At 40.0% G+C, this 24,099-nt stretch overlaps 1 protein-coding gene across 2 annotated transcripts in view; it reads left to right on the top strand.

Annotated features, from left to right (window-relative positions):
* Positions 1-1,233: 1,233 nt before the first annotated feature.
* UBA2 (ubiquitin like modifier activating enzyme 2) overlaps positions 1,234-24,099 on the top strand; it is a 53,804-nt gene continuing 30,938 nt past the window's right edge. Inside the window, exons 1-10 of one of the 2 annotated variants that reach the window (XM_054710518.1) lie at positions 1,234-1,441; positions 5,896-5,979; positions 6,949-7,019; positions 8,269-8,333; positions 10,320-10,420; positions 13,281-13,402; positions 17,850-17,917; positions 18,361-18,482; positions 22,493-22,592; positions 23,482-23,648. In XM_054710518.1, coding sequence (XP_054566493.1) covers positions 1,304-1,441; positions 5,896-5,979; positions 6,949-7,019; positions 8,269-8,333; positions 10,320-10,420; positions 13,281-13,402; positions 17,850-17,917; positions 18,361-18,482; positions 22,493-22,592; positions 23,482-23,648 — 1,038 coding nt within the window. In that variant the 5' untranslated portion in view covers positions 1,234-1,303. Of the gene's footprint in view, positions 1,442-5,895; positions 5,980-6,493; positions 6,540-6,948; positions 7,020-8,268; positions 8,334-10,319; positions 10,421-13,280; positions 13,403-17,849; positions 17,918-18,360; positions 18,483-22,492; positions 22,593-23,481; positions 23,649-24,099 lie in introns of those variants that run through there. The other variant, XM_054710519.1, reaches the window with a different exon arrangement.

The following is a 24,099-nucleotide window of genomic DNA, read 5'->3' as shown; positions in this document are numbered from 1 at the left end:
AGCCAGGCGGGAGCCCAATTCAAGGGGAAGGACTCCACCCCGCTCTGGCCTTGATATCCCTTTTATTAAGACTTTGGGATACACCCATAGCCTTTGGGCAGGCAATCCCAAAATCAGCAAGAATTTACGTAAAACTAAAAGGTGGATGTCGCTTTAGCTACCACTGTCTCAACCAAACAGTGGGTGGTTGGCTCTGACCTTTCAGAGCTTCAAGGTTGACCAGCCTTCCGGGTTCCTTGTCCACACCTCTCTGCTAGTGAAGGCAATGGGCGGCGTCTTCCAACATTTTGTAACTACCAATTTGTACTTCTTTTAAAAAAAATTTTTTTTTATTGATTTCAGAGAGGCCGAGAGAGATAGAAACATTAACGATGAGATAGAATCATTGATCGGCTGCCTCCTGGAGGACCCCCACTGGGGTTTGAGCCTGCAACCTGGGCATGTGCCAGTGACTGAATGGAACCTGGGACCTTTCAGTCCGCAGGCTGACACTCTATCCACCAAGCCAAACCAGCTAGGGCCCAATTTGTACTTCTTTTTTTTTTTTTTTTCCAATTTGTACTTCTTAACCCCTTCACCTTTTTCACTCAGTCCCCCCAAATACCTTCCCAGCTTTTTGCCGACTTAATAGGTAAAAATAATTTAATATATTTTAATAGTTGACAATTTTTAAATTGATTTGAGAGAGGAAAGGAGAGAGAGAAAAAAAATATCGATTTGTTATGATGCACGCACTGTTTGATTCTTGTATGTGCCCTGACGGGATGCAACCCGCCCGCACAACCTTGGTCTATCCAGAGGATGTTCTAACCAACTAACCTACCCCGCCAGGCCAATGGGTGAAAATAATTTAAATACAGTTTTGCATTTCTTTGGTTACATTTCAATATGATTATTGATCGTATTATTCATTTTCTTTATGAGTGCCTGTTCCTATCAGTTGCCTATATTTTTTTTGATGGGTGACATTTGTTTTCTTCTTAATTTGTAAGAGCTCTTTGCATATAGGGGCACCTGTTTGTAACCTGTAAGAAAACCTTGGCTGGCAGTTCAAACCGCAGGGTACAAAGTGACCCTTTACTCTTCTTAAACCGGAGAGCGGGACTGAGGACATCTGTGCGGAACACAACCCGGCAGGAGCACGGCCCCGGGTGGGAGAAGCCTTCTCCGCGCACAGCCCGCCCGGCGGAGGGCAGAACGCAGTGCGCAGGAACGGAAGCCGGGCCGCCCTTCCCCCACCCGCTTCCGGCCTCGGCTCCGTTCTCCCGCCTCCGCCTCCGTCGCGGCTCGTGGTCGTCCCGCCATGGCTCTGTCGCGGGGGCTCCCCCGAGAGCTGGCCGAGGCCGTGACCAGGGGCCGGGTGCTGGTGGTGGGCGCGGGCGGCATCGGCTGCGAGCTCCTCAAGAACCTCGTGCTCACCGGGTTCTCCCACATCGACCTGGTGAGGGCCCGGCGTGCGCGCGGGCTGATCGGGGGGTCGTGGGGCCGAGGTCCGGGGGGTCGGGACCGGAGTGGGAGTGCCCCGGCAGGCCAAGAGGCTCCGGGGGTCCCGGCTGGAGAGAGGGAGCTTATCGGCGCGGGGCGGAGCGGGGCCTGGCCGCGGGCTGGCCTGCTCGGGACGCTGAGGAGGCCGCGGGCCCCATCTTCCGGGCATCCCGCCGGGCCGGCCTCCGCTTCCCGGGCCGCGCCGATGTGTGGCGTTTCTGGGGCGGAGAAGCGGCCTCTGGTCTGGCGGCTTTAGAGCAGTTCCTAGCTTGAATGGGAGGCGGGCGGTGATTGCATTTCCAGTGCACGCTGTGACGGTTGAAATCGGAGGTCCCCCTTAACTGAGAAATAATGGTCCAGAGACGAGGGTGGCGATGATAGCATCCAACCGAGCACTTGTCCCCAGCCTGCGGAGACCCCGAGGCGTTTACCCGCGTGCACGCGGTTCATCTTCAGACCCCCGGGAGGCTGCAAACGCGGTTTTCATCGCCTGTGGCCGTTCACGGATTCCAGGGAAGAAAAGGGAGATGCAGTGATGTTTAGCTGTTTAGTACCTTGGGACCCGAAGCGAGTGGCCCGACTCTTTGGGACTCATGCTTTTCTGCTCTGGGTCAGTCTGCGTGACAATACACTTACCTGCTCGTTTCCTCAGATGGTGGTTAGGATCTTAACTTTTGCACTGGTTTGCAAAGACTAATTTTAAATCTACTTATTTCTATTAAGGTGAACTTTTTAGAGATTAGAGCTGTTTTTTTTTGGAATTGGATGTGCGTTTAAAGGTGTCTTAAGATGTCATGGAAACTTGGAATGAAAAAAAAAAAAAAAGTAGAGGTGGCTGCCTGAGAGCTAATAATGAGTGATTGGGGGAAACAATTCAAACATTTTTCCTTTGTTTTTTTAATAGGGCTTTTCTTCCCATTCACTTCTGTACCACAAATCCAGAATGGTTGTGCCTTACCTGATAAACAGTGACACATATTTAAAAGAACCGTTTTGTAATAGACACCTGAAAAATACATGCTGATCCTTGGTAGCCTGGGTTTCAACTGCCAGCCAGTTTTTGTGGGGAAATTTTTTTAAAAAATATATTTTTATTGATTTTTTACAGAGAGGGAGGGAGAGGGATAGAGAGTTAGAAACATCGATGAGAGAGAAACATCAATCAGCTGCCTCCTGCACACTCCCCACTGGGGATGTGCCCGAAACCAAGGTACGTGCCCTTGACCGGAATCGAACCCGGGACCCTTCAGTCCGCAGGCCGACGCTCTATCCACTGAGCCAAACCGGTTTCGGCTTGTGGGAACATTTTTTATTCAAGGTTTTGTAGTCAATTTTTGAACATACAAATAAAAAAATTGTTGTTTAGGTTGTTTATATGTTTTGATGATTTTCACAAATTAACCAAATCCGTTAAGATGTTTCACAATTAGAACATTTGATTACTCTTTATATAAACTTATTGAAATGGAATGAAAATGGCTTTTAGTCATTATTTTCATCCTTAATATTTACTTTTGAGCAGCAGTTAGATAAGGCTTAAAACAACACATTTAAAATCTTGTGTAGAGCCCCAGCCGGTTTGGCTCAGTGGATAGAGCATCTGCCTGTGGACTGAAGGGTCCTGGATTTGATTCCAGCCAAGGGCACATGCCCGGGTTTCCGGGCTTGATCCCCAGTGGGGGGTGTGCTGGAGGCAGCTGATCAATGATTCTCGCTCATCATTGATGTTTCTAAATCTCCCTCTCCCTTCCTCTGTAAAATTAATAAAAATATAATTTAAAAAAATCTTGTGTAGAAATTTTTCTTTACAGCCCTCAGGAAATAATTATAAATGATATTGTGGGGGCTGGCTGAGGTTGCTCAGTGGTTGTGCATTGACCTATGAACCAGGAGGTCACGGTTCGATTCCTGTCAGGGCACATGCAGGGGTTGTGGGCCCCATCCCACCAATGATTCTCATCATTGATATTTCTTATCTCTCTGTCCTTCTCCCTCTCTGAAATCAATAAAAATATATTTTTTAAATGATATTTGTATGTGTGAAGACTTTTGAATTAAATAAATTAGCAATAAATTTGTCAAGTATCACTTAAGAAAAAGGCACAGTTAAATCCACTATGTGGCCGAAACCGGTTTGGCTCAGTGGATAGAGCGTTGGTCTGCGGACTGGAAGGTCCCAGGTTCGATTCCGGTTAAGGGCATGTACATTGGTTGTGGGCACATCCCCATTAGGGGGCATGCAGGAGGCAGCTGATTGATGTTTCTCTCTCATAGATGTTTCTAGCTCTCTATCCCTTTCCCTTCCTCTCTGTAAAAAATCAATAAAATATATTTTTTTAAAAAAGAAAACACGCCCTGAGCAGAAACCGCCTGGGCCCAGCGAGTTCTCTTTAAAAAAAAAATCCACTATGTGGATTTGAAAGACTAATTAGATTGATAGAGATTAATTATATATTGTTTTTTTTATTTTGGTTAATCACAAGAGGATTTTTTTTTTTCCAATTGATTTTTAGAAAACGTGGAAGGGAGGGAGAGGAGAGAGAACAACATCCATGTGATGTTTCCCTTGACAGGGAATTGAACCTGAGATCCCTTGTACAGAGACCAATAACACTCTGAGCAACACTGGTCAGGACAATAATGTATTTTCAATATGGAACTTTTTTTAAAAAAAATTATTAACTAGAGGCCCGGTGCACGAAATTCGTGTATGGAGGGGGGTTGTCCCTCAGCCCAGCCTGTACCCTCTCCAATATGGGACCCCTTGAGGGATGTCCGACTGCCCTCTCATAATCGGACATCCCTCTCACAATCCAGGACTGCTGGCTCCCAACTGCTTGCCTACCTGCCTTCCTGATTGCCCCTAATGTCTTCTGCCTGCCAGCCTGATCACCCCCTAACCACTCCGCTGCCAGCCTGTTTGCCCCCAACTTCCCTCCTCTGCCGGCCTGGTCACCCCTAACTGCCCTCTCCTGCAGGGTTGATCACCTCCAACTGCCCTCCCTTGCAGGCTTGGTACCTCTCAACTGCCCTCCCTTGCAGGCCGGGTGCCTCCCAACTGCCCTATCCTGCTGGCCATCTTGTGTCCACATGGGGGCAGGATCTTTGACCACATGGGGGCAGCTATATTGTATGTTGCAGTGTTGGTCAATCTGCATATTACTCTTTTATTAGATAGGATAGAGGCCTGGTACAGGGGTGGGGGCCAGCTGGTTTGCCCTGAAGGGCGTCCCGGATCAGGTGGGGGTTCCCTTGGGGTGTGGGGCAGCCTGAGCGAGGGGCCTGTGGTGGTTTGCAGGCGGGCCACGCCCCCTGGCAACCCAAGTGGAGGCCCTGGTATCTAGAATTTATTTTCCTTCCACAATTGAAACTTTGTAGCCTGGAGCGGAGCCAAGCCTGGGGCTCCCTCCGAGGCCGGCAGCCATTTGTGTTGGGGTTATAATTGAAACTTTGTTGCCTTAAGCGGGTGGGCCAGGCCAGAGTGTTCGGAAAGCTTTGCTTCCCCTGTTGCCGGTGGCAACCCTGGCCTGCTCTCTCAAGCTCCATTCTGCAGCCGGAAAGCTTGGCTTCCTCTGTTACCTAGGAAACCTTGCTCTCTGTGGCTGTAGCCATCTTGGTTTGGGTTAATTTGCATACTCACTCTGATTGGATGATGGGCGTGGCTTGTGGGTGTGTTGGAGGTGTGGTCAATTTGCATATTTATCTATTATTAGATAGGATTTTTAGAGAGATAGAGGAAGGGAGACGGAGATGGACAAAAACATCCATTGGTTTTACTTACTTATGCATTCGCTGTTGATTCTTTTTTGTTGTTAATTCTCACCAGAGGATATCTTTTCCATTGATTTTTTTTTTTTTTTTTTTTTAAGAGAGAATGGAAGGGGAGAAAGAAAGAAACAGAAATGTCAGTGTGAGAGAGACACATAGATTGGTTGCCTCCTGCACATAGCCCTGGTTGCCAGGAATCAGGGAGCGAACCTGCAAACCAGGTACGTGCCCTTGACCGGTAATCGAATCTGAAACTCTTGGGTGCTTGAGCACTCTAACCACTGGATAACGTTGGCCAGGCAGGGCTCACTGGTTGATTCTTGTATGTGCCCAGACCTGGGATGGAATCTGAAACCTTGGCGTGCTGGCAGGATGCGCTAACCATCTGAGCTACTAACATTTGCTAGGATGATTCAACAAAAGAGAAAAAAAGCATCCTTTCTAAAAAATTTTTTTAGAAAGTTCTCTCTTAAGTTATGCATTAAATTATCGGTTTTAAGAATTTTGGTATTGGTAAAAAAGCATTTTCTCCACCAAATGTAGCAAATATCAAAAGTTCTGAGTTAATGGATGCTGAGAATAGTGATATTGCTCAAACGTACCAGAAAATTTGTGATTTATCTGGGTTTTATGCATTTGTAGATTGATCTGGATACTATTGATGTCAGCAACCTCAACAGGCAGTTTTTGTTTCAAAAGAAACATGTTGGAAGATCAAAGGCCCAGGTAATTTTTCATATCATTTCTATTTATCCATTTATATGTCCTACCCTTTAATGGATTTTCTATTTATGATATCAGATTAATTTGTACTAAGGAGAATATGGGGAAGCCATATCTCTTCGTAGCTTAGAGGTTGTTAAGAATAAAAATATATGGGGGGGGAGTAAAGAACTAAATATGCCCCCTTTGGAGGGAGTGGGGGTGTCTACCGAGGAAATGGAAGTGCTCTGCCAATTCCTGTAACTGGTGTCCCGTTCTTACTTAAATTTCTGATTGTTTGCTTAGGATAAACCTCCTGTTCCAACCTTCCCTAGAGGTTGGCTGCTCCTATATTGGCTTATGCTATTGTCTCTTTTTATAGGAGACGGCCTCCCCTGAGGTTCTAGCCACCCTGACCTTTAGTTCCTTGAGTGTTCCATTTTGATTCAGAGTCGTAAAACATCCTTTCCCAGCCCTTTTGGCAGACTCCCACGCTTTTCTCTATTTGGCTTTCTTCTCTAGGGGTACTCGCCTAAACCTCTTGGACCAGACCAGTTCTTCATAATAACCTCTACTTTTTCTGAGTATCATTTATCATACTTTGTAGTTATATTCATCTAGGTGGTTATTTGATTAATGTCATTTTTGTTCACCAGTGCCTTGTACCGATCCTGGTACATAGAAGATGCTCAGTAAATATTTGTTGAAAGAATGAATGACTTCTTTACTGTATTTTATATTTTTTCTTAAGCTTGTCATTCTTGTAGAATTACATATAGGAATGGGGCAGTCCTCCTGTTTAAGAATATGTGTATATAGCTTAATTTTAATGAAATTTTGTAATATTTTAATATTTCTTTAGTTTTTAATATGAATAACATTATGTAAGTAGGTGAAATAACAGTATTGTCTGCCATAAAAATGTTTCAAATACAGATAAAAATGTTGTATTAATTTAGTAAATTAGTAATTTAGTGTTGCTTGTTTTTCCAGGTTGCCAAAGAAAGTGTACTCCAGTTTTACCCGAAAGCTAATATCATAGCCTACCATGACAGCATCATGAAGTATGCTCTTAATTATTATGTTGCAGAATTGTTTGTTGTGAACTTTTAAAGTTTTATTAAAGTATAAGTTATTTTTATTAGCCAAATATGTGAGCTTGAAGTCAATCTGCTTTTTTAAAAAATGATTTTACTAGAATAATTAGAATGTGATAGTTTGTGGCACATAAGTTGACTGGCATTCTTGTAATAAGTGTGTGTGAATGATCAAATCATATATATATATATGATTTGATATTCAAATCATATATATGATTTGAATGATTTAGATAAGAGGTAATATATTTTAATACTTTCAATAAATAATTTACTTGGAATCTGAATATAAGGATCTTATAGTCTTGTTTTAAATAAAAATATATTCTAAACTATGAAAAATCCTTTTATGTGATGATTCAAATTTTTCTAAATATATTGCTCTCATTTTGATTGATTTCAGTTGTGGTCTTTTTGAGTTTAAAAGGTTCCTTCCCAGGATAATTCATTTTTTAGGACTGTGATTTCTGTAACATAACCCTAGGAATTGTGATGGAACAGTAGTTTTAACAGTATATAAATATGCTCTGATCTTAGTAAAATAGAGTAAATATAACATTTTGGACGTGTCGGGTCATAGGGCCTCAGTTCTTTACCTATAGTTATGTAACTCAAAAGTAAACAGTATTAAAAATGAGTTCTTGCATAAGGTCTGGAATTAGAGGAAGTTTTATACTTTCTCAGGGAATTTGTATCTCTAGCTTTTTATTCTCGGGATGTTTGCTCTACAAGCCTGCCTATAGCCCTGTAACCCCCTTACCCTGTGTTATTTTCCCAGTGCTGCTAAAAGCAGGGACTCTAGGGGCCTGAACCCTGCCTGATCCTAACCATGTGAGGTGAAGCCAGAGGCCAGGCAGATCCTGGGAATGTATTCTTTGTATGTTCCCAGGCACTTACTGCCCAGAGAAGGCCTGGTGGGACTAGTGAGGTCATGCCATCTTTCTGTTAGTTGGAGATCCTGCTCTTGTGCCCTAGGTAGCTGGCCAAAAAGGATGAGGAGTCATAGGGATTAGCGGGGAGTGATTTCTTTAAAATCCACTTACAGTGTTTAGAAAAAGTCAAACCTATGTAAATGGTAGAGAGCCCTAATTATATCAGTTATTTTTGCACTATTTAATATAGTAATAGTGCTTTTTAGGACCTTGTATTATATTCTGTGAAGATTCTATATGTAAGGCCAGTTGTTTTGTTGACTTTTTTTTGTTTTGCTTTGTAGCCCCGACTATAATGTGGAATTTTTTCGACAATTTATATTGGTTATGAATGCTTTAGATAACAGAGGTGAGATTATTTTAATACTTTTAATTTCTAAGTATTTTTCTTCCCCCATAACAAGGCTGTTTACACATTTAGAATTAATCAAAATATTTTCTTATGAGTTAGAACTTAAAGGGGAAGTGTGTCATCAGGCTTAAGTCTTGCCAAATGATTGTAATTTTAATTAAAACTGGTTCCAGACAGGAATTTAACTGTCATATATTCTGCTGTTCTACCAAAAGGTGTGAATGAATATAAAGGAACTTAAAATACTAAAAAGGGTAACTACATAGGGTGCATGCATGGGTGTTTGATTCAGATTATCCCAGCACTTAAACAGTGTCACACGCCTCATCTATGTGGAAATCTAAGAATTACCAATGTCTTACCAGATCTCACCCAAGACCACTTCAGTCAGATTTAAGGGGCCATATTTCTTGAGTTCCCTGGATGATTCTAAAGTGTAGTTAGGACTGAAAACCACTGTTTTGAGAATGAGGCAACAGGATCCCAAAGTTAATACAGAAGCTATGGCTCTTGAATTATTTTAAGTATATCTGGTGCCGTAAGATATATTAGATTCTATTAGATGTACACATTATATCCCAATTAAACTTTTCACAATATGCGGTGATGTCTTGTATAATCTAGTATTGTATAGCTAGTCATAGTTAGCAAATCTGTGTGTCTGTAATGTGGGATGAAAATACTTAATATCCCTTGCCTGTAATTACTTCCACATGTAAAAGTACATCTGTCAAGTGAGTTTGTAACAATTTGGGCCAGAAATACCAAAAGAAAAACCATACAAAGTAGCATGAGGAAGAGTCAGAATGACTCTTTTAACTGAACTCATCTTTCACCTAGCTTTATACTGCCTTAATAGTTCCAACTTGATGTCCCATGTTCTAAACTTATATGTATTACCTGATAATTGTATTAGAATAATAGCAAGTTAAGGAATAGGAACACATTAAAACAATGTTTTAGCCAAGGTTAAAAGAGTAGGCACAGCAATAGAAGTAGAAGATGGCACTTTGGAATTTAAAAAATAAATATAGGAGTACTTTTCCTGGAGTGAATTTATGATATAAATTCCTTATGTTTGAAATTTTGCTAGTGAATGTTTCTTAAATGTCTGTAACAGTTGTATTATTCTGGTCATAGCTGTAAGAAAATTGAACATAATCCGGCCGGTGTGCCTCAGTAGTTGAGCATCAACCTATGAACCAGGAGGTCTTGGATTGATTCCTGGTCAGGGCACATCCTATTAACATGGTTGTGGGCTCGATCCACAGTAAGGGGAGTGCACGAGGCAGCTGATCAATGATTCCTATCATTGATGTTTCTTTTTGCTTTTTTTTTTTAATTCCTCACTCAAGGATATTTTTTTTCCTTTGATTCCTAGAGAGAGTGGAAGGAGTGGGAAGAAGGGGAGAGAGAGAAAAACATGGACATGAGAGAGACACATTGATTGGTTGCCTCCTGCACATGCTCCTATTGGGGCTGGGGAACCTGCAACCGAGGTACATGCCGTAGACCAGGAATTGAACCATCTGAGGGCCGACACTCTAACCGCTGAGAAAACCAACCAGGGCTCATCATTGATATTTCTGTCTCTTTCTTCCTCTCTGAAATCAATAAAAACACATATTAAAAAAAAAAAAAGGCCATGCCTTCGTGGTGTGGCTCAGTGGTTGAGTGTTCACCTATGAACCAGGAGTTCACAGTTCAATTCCTGGTCAGGGCACATTCCCAGGTTGTGGGCTTGAGCCCAAGTGCGGGTCATGCAGGAGGCAGCTGATCAACGATTCTCTCTCATCATTGATGTTTCTAACTTTCTCCCTCTCCCTTCCTCTCTAAAATCAATAAATACTTTTAAAAAAAGGGAAAGAAATTGCATGTAAAATAAAAGCAATAAGAAATTGTTTGAGTAAATGTCAACCTAGTTAAAGGTTAATTAATTTCCTTTCCCCCATAAAGTCCTGCTAACTAGTATTTTTCTTCCAGCTGCCCGAAACCATGTTAATAGGATGTGTCTGGCAGCTGACGTCCCTCTTATCGAGAGTGGAACTGCTGGTTATCTTGGGCAAGTAACTACTATCAAAAAGGTAAAGAACTTTTTTTAATATACTTTCCAGATCCTTATTTGGGACGTCTAAGATGTAGACTTTGGATTTATATGATACTAGAGGTTTGTTGCACAAAGATTCGTGCAATAGGCCTTCCTTCCCCTGGCTGCTGGCACCGGTTTTCCTCCGGCACCCAGGACCCAGGTCTTCACTCTGGCCACAGCAGAGGAGCCAAGCATTGCTGTGGCTGGAATGGAGAAACCTAGCCTCAGTCTTCAGTCTTCACTTGGGCCAGAGATTTCAGTCTTTGCTCCACGCCTGCATATGCAAATTAACTTGCCATCTTTGTTGGGTTAATTTGCATACTCTTGATTGACTGGTGGGCATCACGGAGGTACCATCAGTTTGCATCTTTCTCTTTTATTAGTGTAGATGGGCTGGTCAGGATCCAGGACATAAGGAATTTTATGCCCCTACAAAATTTAGGATACCATAAAGGGTACCCCAAAAGAGGGTAGATCTTTTTATCTTTGTTACTTTGGGTCATATAACTTGTATATTAAAATCTGTAGACTGGTAAGCATAATGAACTTGACTTTTAAAATTCCTTGTAGACCTGAGGCATATCATGTTATAGTTGATACATGGTAAACCAGGCTTCTAAAAAGTGACTTTGTATAAAAAAGTCTGCGTATATAGATCTGAAGAGTATGCTGAAAAATATTTTTGGTGTATTTGAAATGTTTCAAATGTTTAGATAAAACTAGAGAATAACAGCAAATATCAGTGTACTCATAATCCAATTTTATAAAATCTCAGCATTGTGATTCATTTCCTGTTCACATCTTTTTTCTTTTTTTAAAAAAAATACATTTTATTGATTTTTTTACAGAGATGAAGGGAGAGGGATAGAGAGTTAGAAACATTGATGGGAGAGAAACATCAATCAATGCCTCTTGTACACCTCCTACTGGGGAAGTGCCTGCAACCAAGGTACATGCCCTTGACCGGAACCGAACCTGGGACCTTTCAGTCCGCAGGCTGATGCTCTGTCCACTGAGCCAAACCAGTTAGGGCTTTTTTCTTTTAATTCTTTCAAGAATCTAAACATAAATACATTCGAAGAATGATTTTCCAGATTTTGAAACTAAAAGAAATTACACTCTACTAGAAATTTGCTGTTTTTATACATTATTTGGCAGTTTACTTATCTTAAAAAGTCTGGTTCTACTTTGTTTTAATTGTCACAATTACTCCTATTTAGTACTAGAGGCCCAATGCACAAAATTCGTGCAAGAGTAGACCTTCCTTCCCCCGGCTGCCAGCACTGGCTTCCTTCTGGCACCTGGGACCCGGGCCCTGGGCTTCCTTCTGGCCACTGGCAGGCACCTGGGACCCGGTCTTCCCTCATAGCTCCGGCTTCTTAGCATATTACGCTTTTATTATTATAGAAGATCTTTCTGCAGACTTGTAATATCAAAGTATTAGATTTAATGAAATCAGTGGAGGCCTTCAGATCTGTGGATAAGTCAATGCAGTTGTTTTTTTCCTCAGCAGTGAAATGGGAGATAACTGCCTCCAAATGACTGCCTCCAATAAAGCGTATTTGAAGGCCCCAGAAATGATATTATGGGGGAAACCCTCTATCTGCTATAGTTAATATTAAAACACTATTTGCAGGTTTTGGTTCTTTAACCATTATTTGAAAGGTACTTCTCATTACCATGATTCTGAGATACTAGTATGTATTAACCTTTTGCACTCAGATGTCGAGTGTGACTCGACACGGTTAGCATCGGTAGCAGCTCGTATGTCGAATTGTATTAAATGTATCAATAATTTGAAATATAAAAAAATCCAAATAAATAAGTTTGTATGCAAAGAAACTTCAGTTTTTTATTCTACTGCCGCACTTTGTAAAATCTGGGGTATTTAAAAAATTAAATCCCGAGTAGAATAAAGGAATGGAGAAAAAAGCAAGCGAGTGCAAAGGGTTAAAACTGAGGTTGAGAATGGCTGAGAGGAAAAATATTCACTTGGTGGTTTTGAAAAATTATCTCAGGTACTGTAGACTTCTAGGGATTTCTTACAGTGTAACTTAAAAGGTAACCCTGTCAGCAAAATGAAGAATATTTGTATTTCGTTTGATAATACCTAGTATTTTTCCATGTATCTGGATAGGATAGGTCTTGAAATACATAATTACTTTTAGTTCATTTAGTTTTTAAGGTAAGGCTATGAATAATCTACACTAATAAAAGAGTAAGATGCAAATTGACCGTACCTTCGTGACACCCACAAGCCAACCCGGAGTGGATATGCAAATTAACCCAACAAAGATGGGTTAATTTGCATACGCAGGCGCTGAGTGCCATGGCAATGACCCAGGCATTCTGCACCGCCCCAGCTGCTCTCAGTGCTGGCAGCCAGTGGAAGGAAGGCCCATTCTTGCATGAATCTTTATACATCGGGCCTCTAGTATTTAAATAATTGAGTTTCACAACTTTGAGAGAGAAGTTGTTGGAAAGCTGTCTTTCTAGTAGTAATCTTTCTTTCTCTTTGGTGTAATCGATATAAAATTCCCATATTTGATACTTAGGTTTGGTAATTTTTATTTTGCTGTTGTAAGTGGTCACTGGTCCAGGAGTCAGAGGAGCCCAGTGATATTGGAGATGGCTTAGTTTTAGCTGTGACTACGGTTGATTCAGTTAGCTTTTATATTATAATTGCTTCTCTGTAAAGTATAAGGGTTTTGTAGTCACTAATATTTTAAAATTTCCTTGACAGTATACAATTCAGTTGAAATGGAGATGAATGAATGAAATGGTTATGATAATATTATCTTATTGAGAAACCACCCTCGTGGGATAACTGTTTTTCTCACATTCTGACTTTGCAGGGTGTGACTGAATGTTATGAATGTCATCCCAAACCAACTCAGAGAACTTTTCCTGGCTGTACAATTCGTAACACACCTTCAGAACCTATTCATTGCATTGTTTGGGCAAAGTATTTGTTCAAGTAAGAATATATGTATATTTCTGGGCATATTTTTAGTACTGATGATAGAAAATGGGGTCATTTTTTATTTAAAGTCTTGGAGAGAGTGTACTCATAGTGAAAGTTTTTTTGTGGTGGGAAGAGCGGGGAGGGGAGTTAATCCTCACCTGAGGATATTTTTCCATTGATTTTTTATAGAGAGTGGAAGGGAGGGGGAGAGACACAGAGAGAGAAACAGTGATGTGAGAGAAACACATCCATTGTTTGCCTCCTGCACGTGCCCTGACTAGGGCCTGCAACTGAGGTACATGCTGTTGGCTGGAATCGAACCCTTCCGTCTGCGGGCTTATGCTCTATCCACTGAGCAAACCCAGCTAGTCCTGAATGTTATTTTAAATATGGAGAAGGGACACTTTAATAGCTTCCTTGTGATAGTTCTTGGATTAAATTCAGCCAACATTTATTGCATGTCTGTTGTATGCAGTGAACTTCATATGATATTGGAGATAAACTGAAGGATCCCGGGTTTGATTCTGGTCAAGAGTACATGCCCAGGTAGTGGGTTCGATCCCCAGTAGGGGACATGCAGGAGGCAGCTGATCAGTGATTCTCATCATTGATGTTTCTCCCACTTTCTTCCTTTCTGAAATAAAAAATATATTTTTAAAAATTAATTAATTAAAAATTTTCATTGATTTTAGAGCAAGAGTTGAGGGTAGGAGGGAGAAATATCAATCAGCCACTTCCTGCATGTACCCAGACCACAACCTGGGCATGTGCCCTGCCTGGGAATTGAACCGGTGACCTTTCAGTGTACAGGATGATGCTCAACCAACTGAGCCACACTAGACACAGGGCCTTGATGGTTTTAAGGAGTATTTGTCAGATACTTTGTTAGGGTGCCTACTCATAATAATAATACTGCGGTAATGAGTTATTGAGAGGAAGACCACAGAGGTAGATTGCCATTTTAATCACATATATAGGGTACATAATCTTGACATAATTTATTACCGTTTAATGTTGGTCTTGATCACTTAGGTTGTTTGGTTTCTCCAATATAAAGTTACTCTTATTTCACTCACTTATTATACTGTACTGCACACTTAGGAAGTCCTTATGTGTAGCTCAAAGCTAAGGAGTGGGGAGTTAATGTTCCACCTCCTCAGAAAGGGCAGAGTATCTACATAAGTTATTTGGAGTTCTGCCTGAAACTCATCTTTAAATTAAAAAAAAAAAACGATTAATAAGTTGATTTTAGAGGGAGAGAGGAGAGAGAGAGAAACATTGATTTGTTGTTCCACTTAATTTATACATTCATTGGTTGTTTCTGGTATGTTCCTTGACTAGGGATTGAACCTATAACCTGTATCAGAACAACACACTAACCAACTGAGCTAACCGGCCAGGACTTTCTCACCGTTTATTAATTTATATCAATACAGACTTATTGATATTGAATATATTTTATATTTTGGGTTATAATACAATATTCCTTAATTGCTTGCTCAAGTTGTTCCAGCTTTCTCCATTAGGAGCTCTTTCAGTTGGCTCTGTGTTCTCCAGGATCATCTTGTATATATTTCCAGCCTCAGTTCCAGAATTACTCCTTTTCCAAGGAGCCCTGGTTCCTTTTATTGAAGACTAGTATTAGAAACCAAGATCTGGCCCTAGCTGGCATGGTTCAGTGGATAGAGCGTCAGCCTATGGACTGAAGGGTCCCAGGTTCGATTCCGGCCAAGGGCACTTGCCTGGGTTGCGGGCTTGATCCCCAGTAGGGGGTGTGCAGGAGGCAACCGATCAATGATTCTCTCTCATCATTGATGTTTCTATCTCTCTCTCCTTCTCCCTTCCTCTCTGAAATCAATAAAGAAATATATATATTTTTTAAAAAGAAACCAAGATCTGAGTGCTTAGGTATGCTACTGGAGTGTTGATTTGTTTAGGCCCTCTTAGCTGACCGAACAAAAAAATGCATTTTATTTCTATTTTTTAAAAATATATTTCTTTATCCAAATATCTTATCAAAAGACATTAAATTATACACAGATGATAAGCCATTAAATGTGAGAAAATATTTGTAACATATAAGCAATTAAAAATTGATCTAGAATATATTCCTGTAATCAATAAAAAGACAACCTAAAAACAAAGAAAAAGACAACCTAACAAAGTAATATGAACAGGCATTTTTTTTTTCACTTCAAAGGAAACCCAAATAGGCAATAAACATGATCTGTTGAACTTGATGACTAACTTGCCAAATTAAGAATAAAATCACAATAAGATACTGTTTTACACTGTTTGTTTGGCAAATATGAAGTCTGGAGAGTAAGTGAATCAATTAGAAATCTTACATGCCATTGTGGAGGTGCAAATTGGTACAATAGGTTTGGTAAACAAATGGGTATTGTGAAGTGTATTAGGAGCTTTGAGATAATAGCTTTTTTGGTTTTTTTTATGTTGTTTTTTTTTTATTGATTTCAGAGAGGAAGGTAGAGGGGGAGAGAGAGAGAAACATCAGTGGTGAGAGAAAATCTTCAATTGACTGCCTCCTGCAGATCCTCACGGAGCCCACAACCCAGGCATGTGCCCTGACCAAGAATCAAACCATGACCTCCTGATGGACGCTCAACCACTTGGCCCACACTGGCTGGACTTGTTTTTGTTTTTGTTTTAAACCACAAAGATTCCTTTAAGATAACTTTCTCATAGGTCATGTGCTTGAGGAAAGGTTGGGGAACTATATTCCTATAAGTGTTATAAATGAAACAGGTTTTTATTTTGATTATAATTAACAAAAGAGAATTGCAGCTTACTCTCCTATATAATAAAAGCCTAGGTGGCATCACGGCCTCGCGCAGTGTCGTCACAAGATGGCTGCCACAAGATGGCCGTTGTGGGCAGTTGGGGGCGATCAGGCCTGCAAGGGAGCAGTTAGGAGGGTGATCAGGCTGGCAGGCAGAATCAGTTAGGGGCAATCAGGCAGGTAGGCAAGCAGTCAGGAGCCAGCTGTCCCAGATTGTGAGAGGGATGTCCGACTGCCTGTTTAGGCCCAATCCCTATGGGGTCCCAGATTGGAGAGGGTGCAGCCCAGGCTAAGGGACACCCACCCTGTGCACAAACTTCATGCACCAGGCCTCTAGTTTTTATATAGTTTCTTAAGCAGTAGTAATGATGCATACTACCATTTAGAAAATGTTTTATTCACTGCTGCATTTCCTGCACCTAGAGCAGCATGTGGCACATAGCAGGTGTATGATGTTTATACTTCACAAACATTATTGTGGCCAACTTGGAATGTAAAAGTTTCTTACCTGTCTTTTCATCGAAGTTTTTTAGAGAGAGATATCTATTTGTTGTTCCACTTATTTATGCATTCATTGGTTGACTCTTGCATGTACCCTGACTGGAGATCGAAGCTACAACCTTGGCATATCTGGATGACACTCGAACCAACTGAGTTGCCTGGCCAGGACCTGACAAAAGATTTTTAACAAGAATTTACAGCCGAAACCGGTTTGGCTCAGTGGATAGAGCGTCGGTCTGCGGACTGAAAGGTCCCAGGTTCGATTCCAGACAGGGGCATGTACATTGGTTGCGGGCACATCTCCGGTGGGGAGTGTGCAGGAGGCAGCTGGTCGATGTATCTCTCTCATCGATATTTCTAGCTCTCTATCCCTCTCCCTTTCTCTCTGTGAAAAATCAATAAAATATATTTAAAAAAAAAAAAAAGAATTTACAGAGCCTAGGAATGAATATAGGTCTATTAAAATTTGGCTTTGCTTGTGTTTCAGTTGAAATTAGTATCCAAGCTGTCAATAGATTACTTTAATATTTTAACTTTACATAGTATTATTTATCAATTATTTGTTCTTCATCCTTACTAAAGATTTGGGTTATTCTAAATTAGCTGTTTGTGCCCTGGCTGGTTTGGTTCAGTGGATAGAGTGTTGGCCTGTGGACTGAAGGGTCCAGGTTTGATTCCAATCAAGTGCACATGCCCGGGTTGTGGGCTTGATCCCCAGTAGGGGGCGTGCAGGAGGCAGCCAGTCGAGTCTCTCTCATCATTGATGTTTCTCTCTCTCTCCCTTTCCCTTCCCCTCTGAAATCAATTAAAAAAAAATTTTTTTTTTAAATAAATTAGCTGTTTGCGGCCTGGCTGGCATGGCTCAGTGATTGAATGGTGACCTATGAACCTGGAGGTCACAGTTTGATTCCCAGTCAGTGCACATGGCTGGGTTGTGGGTTCGGTATCCAGTGTGGGGCGTGCAGGAGGCAGTCAATTGATGATTCTTTCTTATCACTGATGTTTCTGTCTCTCCCTCTCCCTCTCCCTCTCTGAAATCAATAAAAATATATTTTAGAGGGGGAAAAATAAATTATTGTTTGTGAAGAAAATTGGAAAAGTAAACATTTGTTCAGACTATTTTGTTGGACATAAATATTTACTACTTTCAAATTATAGCCAGTTGTTTGGGGAAGAAGATGCTGATCAAGAAGTATCTCCTGACAGAGCTGACCCTGAAGCTTCCTGTGAGTAAACTGTTTGTGATATCTTATTAGTGAGCACCTTAATTTTGCTAATTTAATATTGATAGCTTTAGGAGGGAGAATGCAGTTATGTGCTAGATAATATATATTTAAGATGTATTATATTTAAAACACTGTTTTCAAAATGGGTAGTTTCCTTTTACTGGTGAGAACAGGGTGCAGAAAAATTTTGCTAACATAGTGAAAGAGCTGGGAGTTGTTACCAGATCTAATTATAGGTTATACTTTGAACTGCTCTACTTGTGGCCTTCAGAATCTCAGGTGCAATAAAAATGCCAATGCACATGTTATTCTTCTTTCTCCTTGAACTAAAAATGTTTCGTGTGCAGGTGATGTCCAAAAGTGACCTTTTCCCCCCAAAAGTAGATGAGAGCTTACTTCTATATTTATTACAGTTGAAAATAAAAGTGGTGTTTCTTTTGTAGGGGAACCAATGGAAGCTGAAGCCAGGGTCAGAGCATCAAATGAAGATGGTGACATTAAGCGTATTTCCACAAAGGAATGGGCTAAATCAACTGGATATGATCCAGTTAAACTTTTTACCAAGGTTAGGTTTACTTTATTATTATGGATTCGGTTTGTTTGAAAAATAGTATGTGGAATTGAATTAAGCTTTTTTTAAAAAAATATTTTATTAATTTTTTACAGAGAGGAAGGGAGAGGGAGAGAGTTAGAAACATCTATGAGAGAGAAACATCGATCAGCTGCCTCCTGCATGCCTCCTACTGGGGATGTGCCCACAACCAAGGTACATGCCCCCTTGACCGGAATCATACCTGGGACCTTTCAGTCCAAAGGCCGGTGCTCTATCCACTGAACCAAACTGGTTAGGGCTGAATTAAGCTTTTTGTGCCGATGTCAAGATAAGAGGTTATGAAATTTTGGCATCTATTAAATTAGTGTAGCATCTGTATAGTAGGTAAAATACTGAGGCTTCTACACTCTTGGTTGTCTTCCCTTCTCTCACTTTCAGTGAAAGTTTTTTTTCCTTATAACACCTTTGGTTCCTGCTGTTTCTCGTCGTATACATCTTTCCTGCTTAAATTTTCTATTGGCAGTTTGACATGTTCTGAATTGTTTTTGAATCCCAAAGCCTCTTATTTTTAGCTGAATCTTTTTTCATTAGTATTTATTATTTGTCTGCTGAATATTTCTAGAAGAATACTCAGGTTTGTTTAATTGGATCTACTTAATTGTAGTGTAGGCCCTCAAATCTGTGTTTTAAAGTCTTTTTATTTCTTCTACTTTGCTCCTTAGTACTATTTAGTTTATCTAACAGATACTGGAAACTCTCTCAGCTCTTCTTAAACTGCCTAATATATTCTTCTGACTCTCACTAAGCAGATGACTTTAAAGATATGTTAACATGTTTGAAGCCATTGCCCATAATTTACTTGTTAAGAGAATATCCCACTTCATTGCAAACTCTTTCTTTTTCTCTTTGAGAAAATTCTCTGAGTTAAGGCTAACTCTTCTACCTCCTATTTTCCCTTCCCCTTGTACCTTGTTTTTCAAACAGTATTTTCTCTCTGCCCTGCATATTAAATCTCTCCTGGCTCCTGCTGTCTGCTTTCTAACTTGCACAGGTCTCACTGTCGTAAAAGCAAATGGCCTACTGCTTCATCCAGCTTGCATTTCATCTCTTTGCTCACTGTCCACAGATGTCACAGGTTGACTTCCTTAAACCTATTGCATTTACTTCCTCACTTTTGCCTTTTCCTTGGGGGGCGGGGGGGGGGGAGGTTTTTATTTTGATTATAATTAAAATGCACTTACTGTGATATGGATAGCGACAATATTTTCCAAACTGGTGTCTATATACCTATTTCCATTCCAATGTGATGTACATTTCCATTCTTTTAATCAACAGATAACTTTAAGCATCTGCTGTGTGTCAGACACCACTATAAAAGTACAGGAGATTTAGTGTGGAACAAGACAGAAAATAGGGTCTCTGCTCTTTATAGGAAACTCAAAGTCTAGAGGGGAAGACAAACATTGAACAAGAAATTTCAGTTCAATGTCAAGACATTAAGTTCATTTGCATTGGAATCCTTTAATAATTAGTAGATTTAACCTTATTATTAGACATTATTATTAGACCTAGTCTAAGGGTTCAAAAGAAGCTTTCCAGAGGAAATGACATTTCTTAGGGTGAACTAAGATTTTAAAGAATAAGGGTGGAGTGCGACACATACAAAGAAAGTCTCAGGTTACAGTACTGAAATCATTCCCATTAAAGGGGAGAGTGGAAAGAGAATTGGAAAGGTAAGCTGAGGCTGGGTCAGGCAGGGCTTTCTAGGTTATATGGAGACAATGGGAATCCATTAGAAGATAGTCTATAGTGTCACTATAAGGATATATAGGGTATGCAGTGCGCCACTCTAGCACCTGATGTTCCTCTTGTGAGCAATATGGGACAGTACCTTCTGGAATTGTGCAGCACCAGAGTAGTCTGAAGGGCAACCTCCTGTACCCTCTGTATTCCCAGTGGAGAGGGGAGGAAAAATAGACCAGGAGTACTTAGGATATATGAGGTGAAGAATCAATATCTGGTTTCCTGCTGGGCAGCAGGATGAACAGAGGTACCATTCTCTGAGGTAGGTGTGGTAGGAAGCAGATGTGTAGGGGTTGGAGCATAGAGAACAAGATAGGAATCTATGAAATATTGGAGAAATGATGAGATTTTGTAGGTGATTAGAGAGGTTTGGACTAGACATGTATTAGGGAGTCATAGGTTTATAGAAAAAGAAGAGTATGAAGATACTCTGTACAGGGACTCTCCGCATTTAATAATTGGATAAAAAAGGACATGGAGCTTGTGCTTGGAAAACAATGCTAATTTCCCATTGCCTGGAAGACTTTTCAGCCAAGTGCTGAAGGTCCTCTACACAATGTCTCCAGCCACATTTGCGACCCATATCCTATCGACTTCACATTCCTTTCCTGTGTCCCCACTTCAGATGTTACCTTCTCCTTGAATTCTTGCCTCATTTCTCAGATTGATACAACAGAATTCCTGATAATACTCCAAGCTATTTGATTTTCACACTATATTCTAATTATATGTATATGTGGCTGGTTTCCCAAAGATTAAAGATGCTTAATAAATACTGATTGAATTGAGTAGATTTGATAGAATATAGTATAGTTCTAACTTTTTTTAAAAATATATTTTATTGATTTTTTACAGAGAGGAAGGGAAAGGGAGAGAGAGTTAGAAACATCGATGAGAGAGAAACATCCATCAGCTGCCTCCTGCACGCCCCCTACTGGGGATGTGCCTGCAACCAAGGTACATGCCCTTCACCAGAATTGAACCTGGGACCCCTGAGTCCGCAGGCCGACGCTCTATCCACTGAGCCAAACAGTTAGGGTGGTTCTAACTTTTTTATTAAGCCGAGTCTAAATAGAGATAAATATAATAAATACGTTCAATAATCAATTATGAATAGAAAATGCAGCTAAGGATAAGATAAAATCATTTGAAATGCTACCATATAGGATAGTGTGATTTATGTGATAGTCTCAGTCTACATGTAGTAATGTTTATGTTTTTGAAATAGTAATTTTTGTTTATTTGGGGGGGCATATTTCAGAGATGTTACAGATGACTAAGAAATTCTGTTCTGAGTAACTTCAGAATATGTATGCTTTATTGGTATGTACCCACAGATTTGGAGATACTGCTACCTGGTATCTCTAGGCTCAATGATTGTGTTCAATTCTTATGGAGTTGGTGTATGTTTATTTAATCCCTTGATTGGTATTATTGTGCTTTGGACGATCTTTGAAGCCTTAGGGGAGCTTTTAGGGAGGTGATTGGTAGGGCAGGGTCAGTCTTCGTAACTCAGAGTTCTCTTACTCTGCTTTCCTCAGAGCACTTCTGCTTCTTTTTTCAAATAAATGAATGAATGAATGAATGAATGAATGAATAAATAAATAAGTTTTTCTAGAATGAGGGAGGGGGAGAGAGAGAGAGAGAAACATTGATGAGAGAAAGTCATTGATTGGCGTCCTGCTGCACACTCCACCCTGGGGATTGAGCCCGAAACCCAGGCATGTGCCCTCACCAGGAATTAGCTGGTGACCTTCTGGTGCATGTGATGACGCCCAACCAACTGAGCCACACTGGCTGGGCAGAGCACCTCTGCTTTTAACTGTCTCAGATGTAGGGCTCTGTGTCATATTTCCTTTTACGAAAGACTTGAGCTTCTTTTCTTCTAAAAATTGTTAGCCTAGGCCCTGGCCAGGTCGCTTAGTTGATTAGAGTGTCGTCCCTATATGCCACAGTGTTGTGAGTTCGATCCCCGGTCAGGGCATATATAAGAATCAACCAGTAAATGCATGAAGAAGGGAACAACAAATCTATGTTTCTCTTTCTCAGGTCAATAAATAAAAATTTAAAAAACATTGCTATTCTACTGGTATACAGCATGTCTTTAAATCAGAAGATATTATAGTGTAATATTGATAATAAAACACCAATGAAGTTTTGCTGACTTATCAGCAAAGGGACTGTAGGGTTCATGGAGTTTTTGTTTGTTTGTTTTAAAGCTTTTTAAAGATGATATCAGGTATCTGTTGACAATGGACAAACTATGGCGGAAAAGGAAACCTCCGGTTCCATTGGACTGGGCTGAAGTACAGAGTCAAGGTAAAGGATACATTTTAGTCTTTGGAATACCTAAATTGGAACCTCAGTCTTTAGCCCTGTTGTTTCTTGACAGTGGTATATGTTCATGGTAAGAAGTTCAAACAATTGAGAAAAGTTTGAAGAAGTGAAAATCTTATCACCTAGAGAAATAGTCACTATGTTTTAAGGAATGTCTGGGAATCAGATCTATGCATATAGGCACAAGCCATTCTGTGTGCACTTTACATAATAGAAGCATATAAATTCATATGCTCTGACTTATTCTTTTTAGTAAATAATACTTAACAAGTCCTTTATCAGTTAACATTGAGTTGTTTCATTTTCCCTGAAACACCATGTGGTGATGAGTATATATGTACATACATCTTTGTACCTTTGTGTGATTATTTCTTTAAGATTTAACAGAAACATTTATAATTCTAAATGTAAGTAAAACTATTGCAGTAATGACAACTTCCCTTCAACACACTGTCTCTCTGCTTTATCTGAATTGTATTGCAATTGATGTAAGCACAGCAGTGGTCAGCACATTGGATCTTAAACTGTCCCAGGAGATTAGGGATGTCAGTTTGAAACAGTTTTCTATAGTGATGGATTATGGCTTTAATAGTTTGCACTTATTGAGTGCTTACTATGTGCTGGGCATAATGCTCATCATCTTTATTATGTCCTTGAATTCCCTAGTAACCCTTTGAGGTTCTGAAACAGTCTTGCACCTTTCCCATCTCAATATTAGCTATTTTCTTGTATACATATTTGTATCATAGTGATAATTACTTCAGTAGAATTTGTTTCATATTACTTACTTTCTTATTGGTCAGGCATTGAATTGTTAAACAGTAGAAGAATGATATCTAATAGTGAAATTTCTAATATTTTTTTCCCTTAGGAGAAGAAATCAATGCAGCAGATCAACAAAATGAACCCCAGTTAGGTCTAAAAGACCAACAAGTTCTAGATGTAAAGAGCTATGCACGTCTTTTTTCAAAGAGCATTGAGACTTTGAGAGTTCATTTAGCAGAAAAGGGGGATGGAGCTGAGCTCATTTGGGACAAGGTTCGTTTTGAAATATCAGTTGTATATTTTAGTTTTTGAACTATAGTCAGAAGCTAGTCATTTTTGAATATTGTTTATTTTGCCAGATTTTGAGGGCATAATGTTTGCATGTTTTTATCTTTAATTTCTACATTAAACTGAATTTTCTATACATGAATTCAGGCAATATCATAAAATGTTATTTAGATTCTAATGTGTTCATGGTTTATAATTATGTTGATAAGAGAAATATTGTGAATATATTGTGGTAAAATGTTTTACAGACTTAAGAAAGCTTCCTGTGAGGTATAGATTTAATAAAAGTCAAAATCCTTTTGGCCACAACAGCTTTGGGCCATTTGACCTTGAAAGAAATAAAATTGCCTTTCTGTTGCAATAGTAATAACTATTTTAGAAGTCTAAGACCCCTAATACAAAAATGACATGTAATTATCCTTGCAAATTAATATAT

Source organism: Eptesicus fuscus, chromosome 21, assembly GCF_027574615.1.
Source record: "Eptesicus fuscus isolate TK198812 chromosome 21, DD_ASM_mEF_20220401, whole genome shotgun sequence".
NCBI classification, from domain to species: domain Eukaryota; kingdom Metazoa; phylum Chordata; class Mammalia; order Chiroptera; family Vespertilionidae; genus Eptesicus; species Eptesicus fuscus.
Note: the sequence above shows the minus strand (reverse complement) of the source record. Positions and strands in the feature narration are given on the sequence as shown.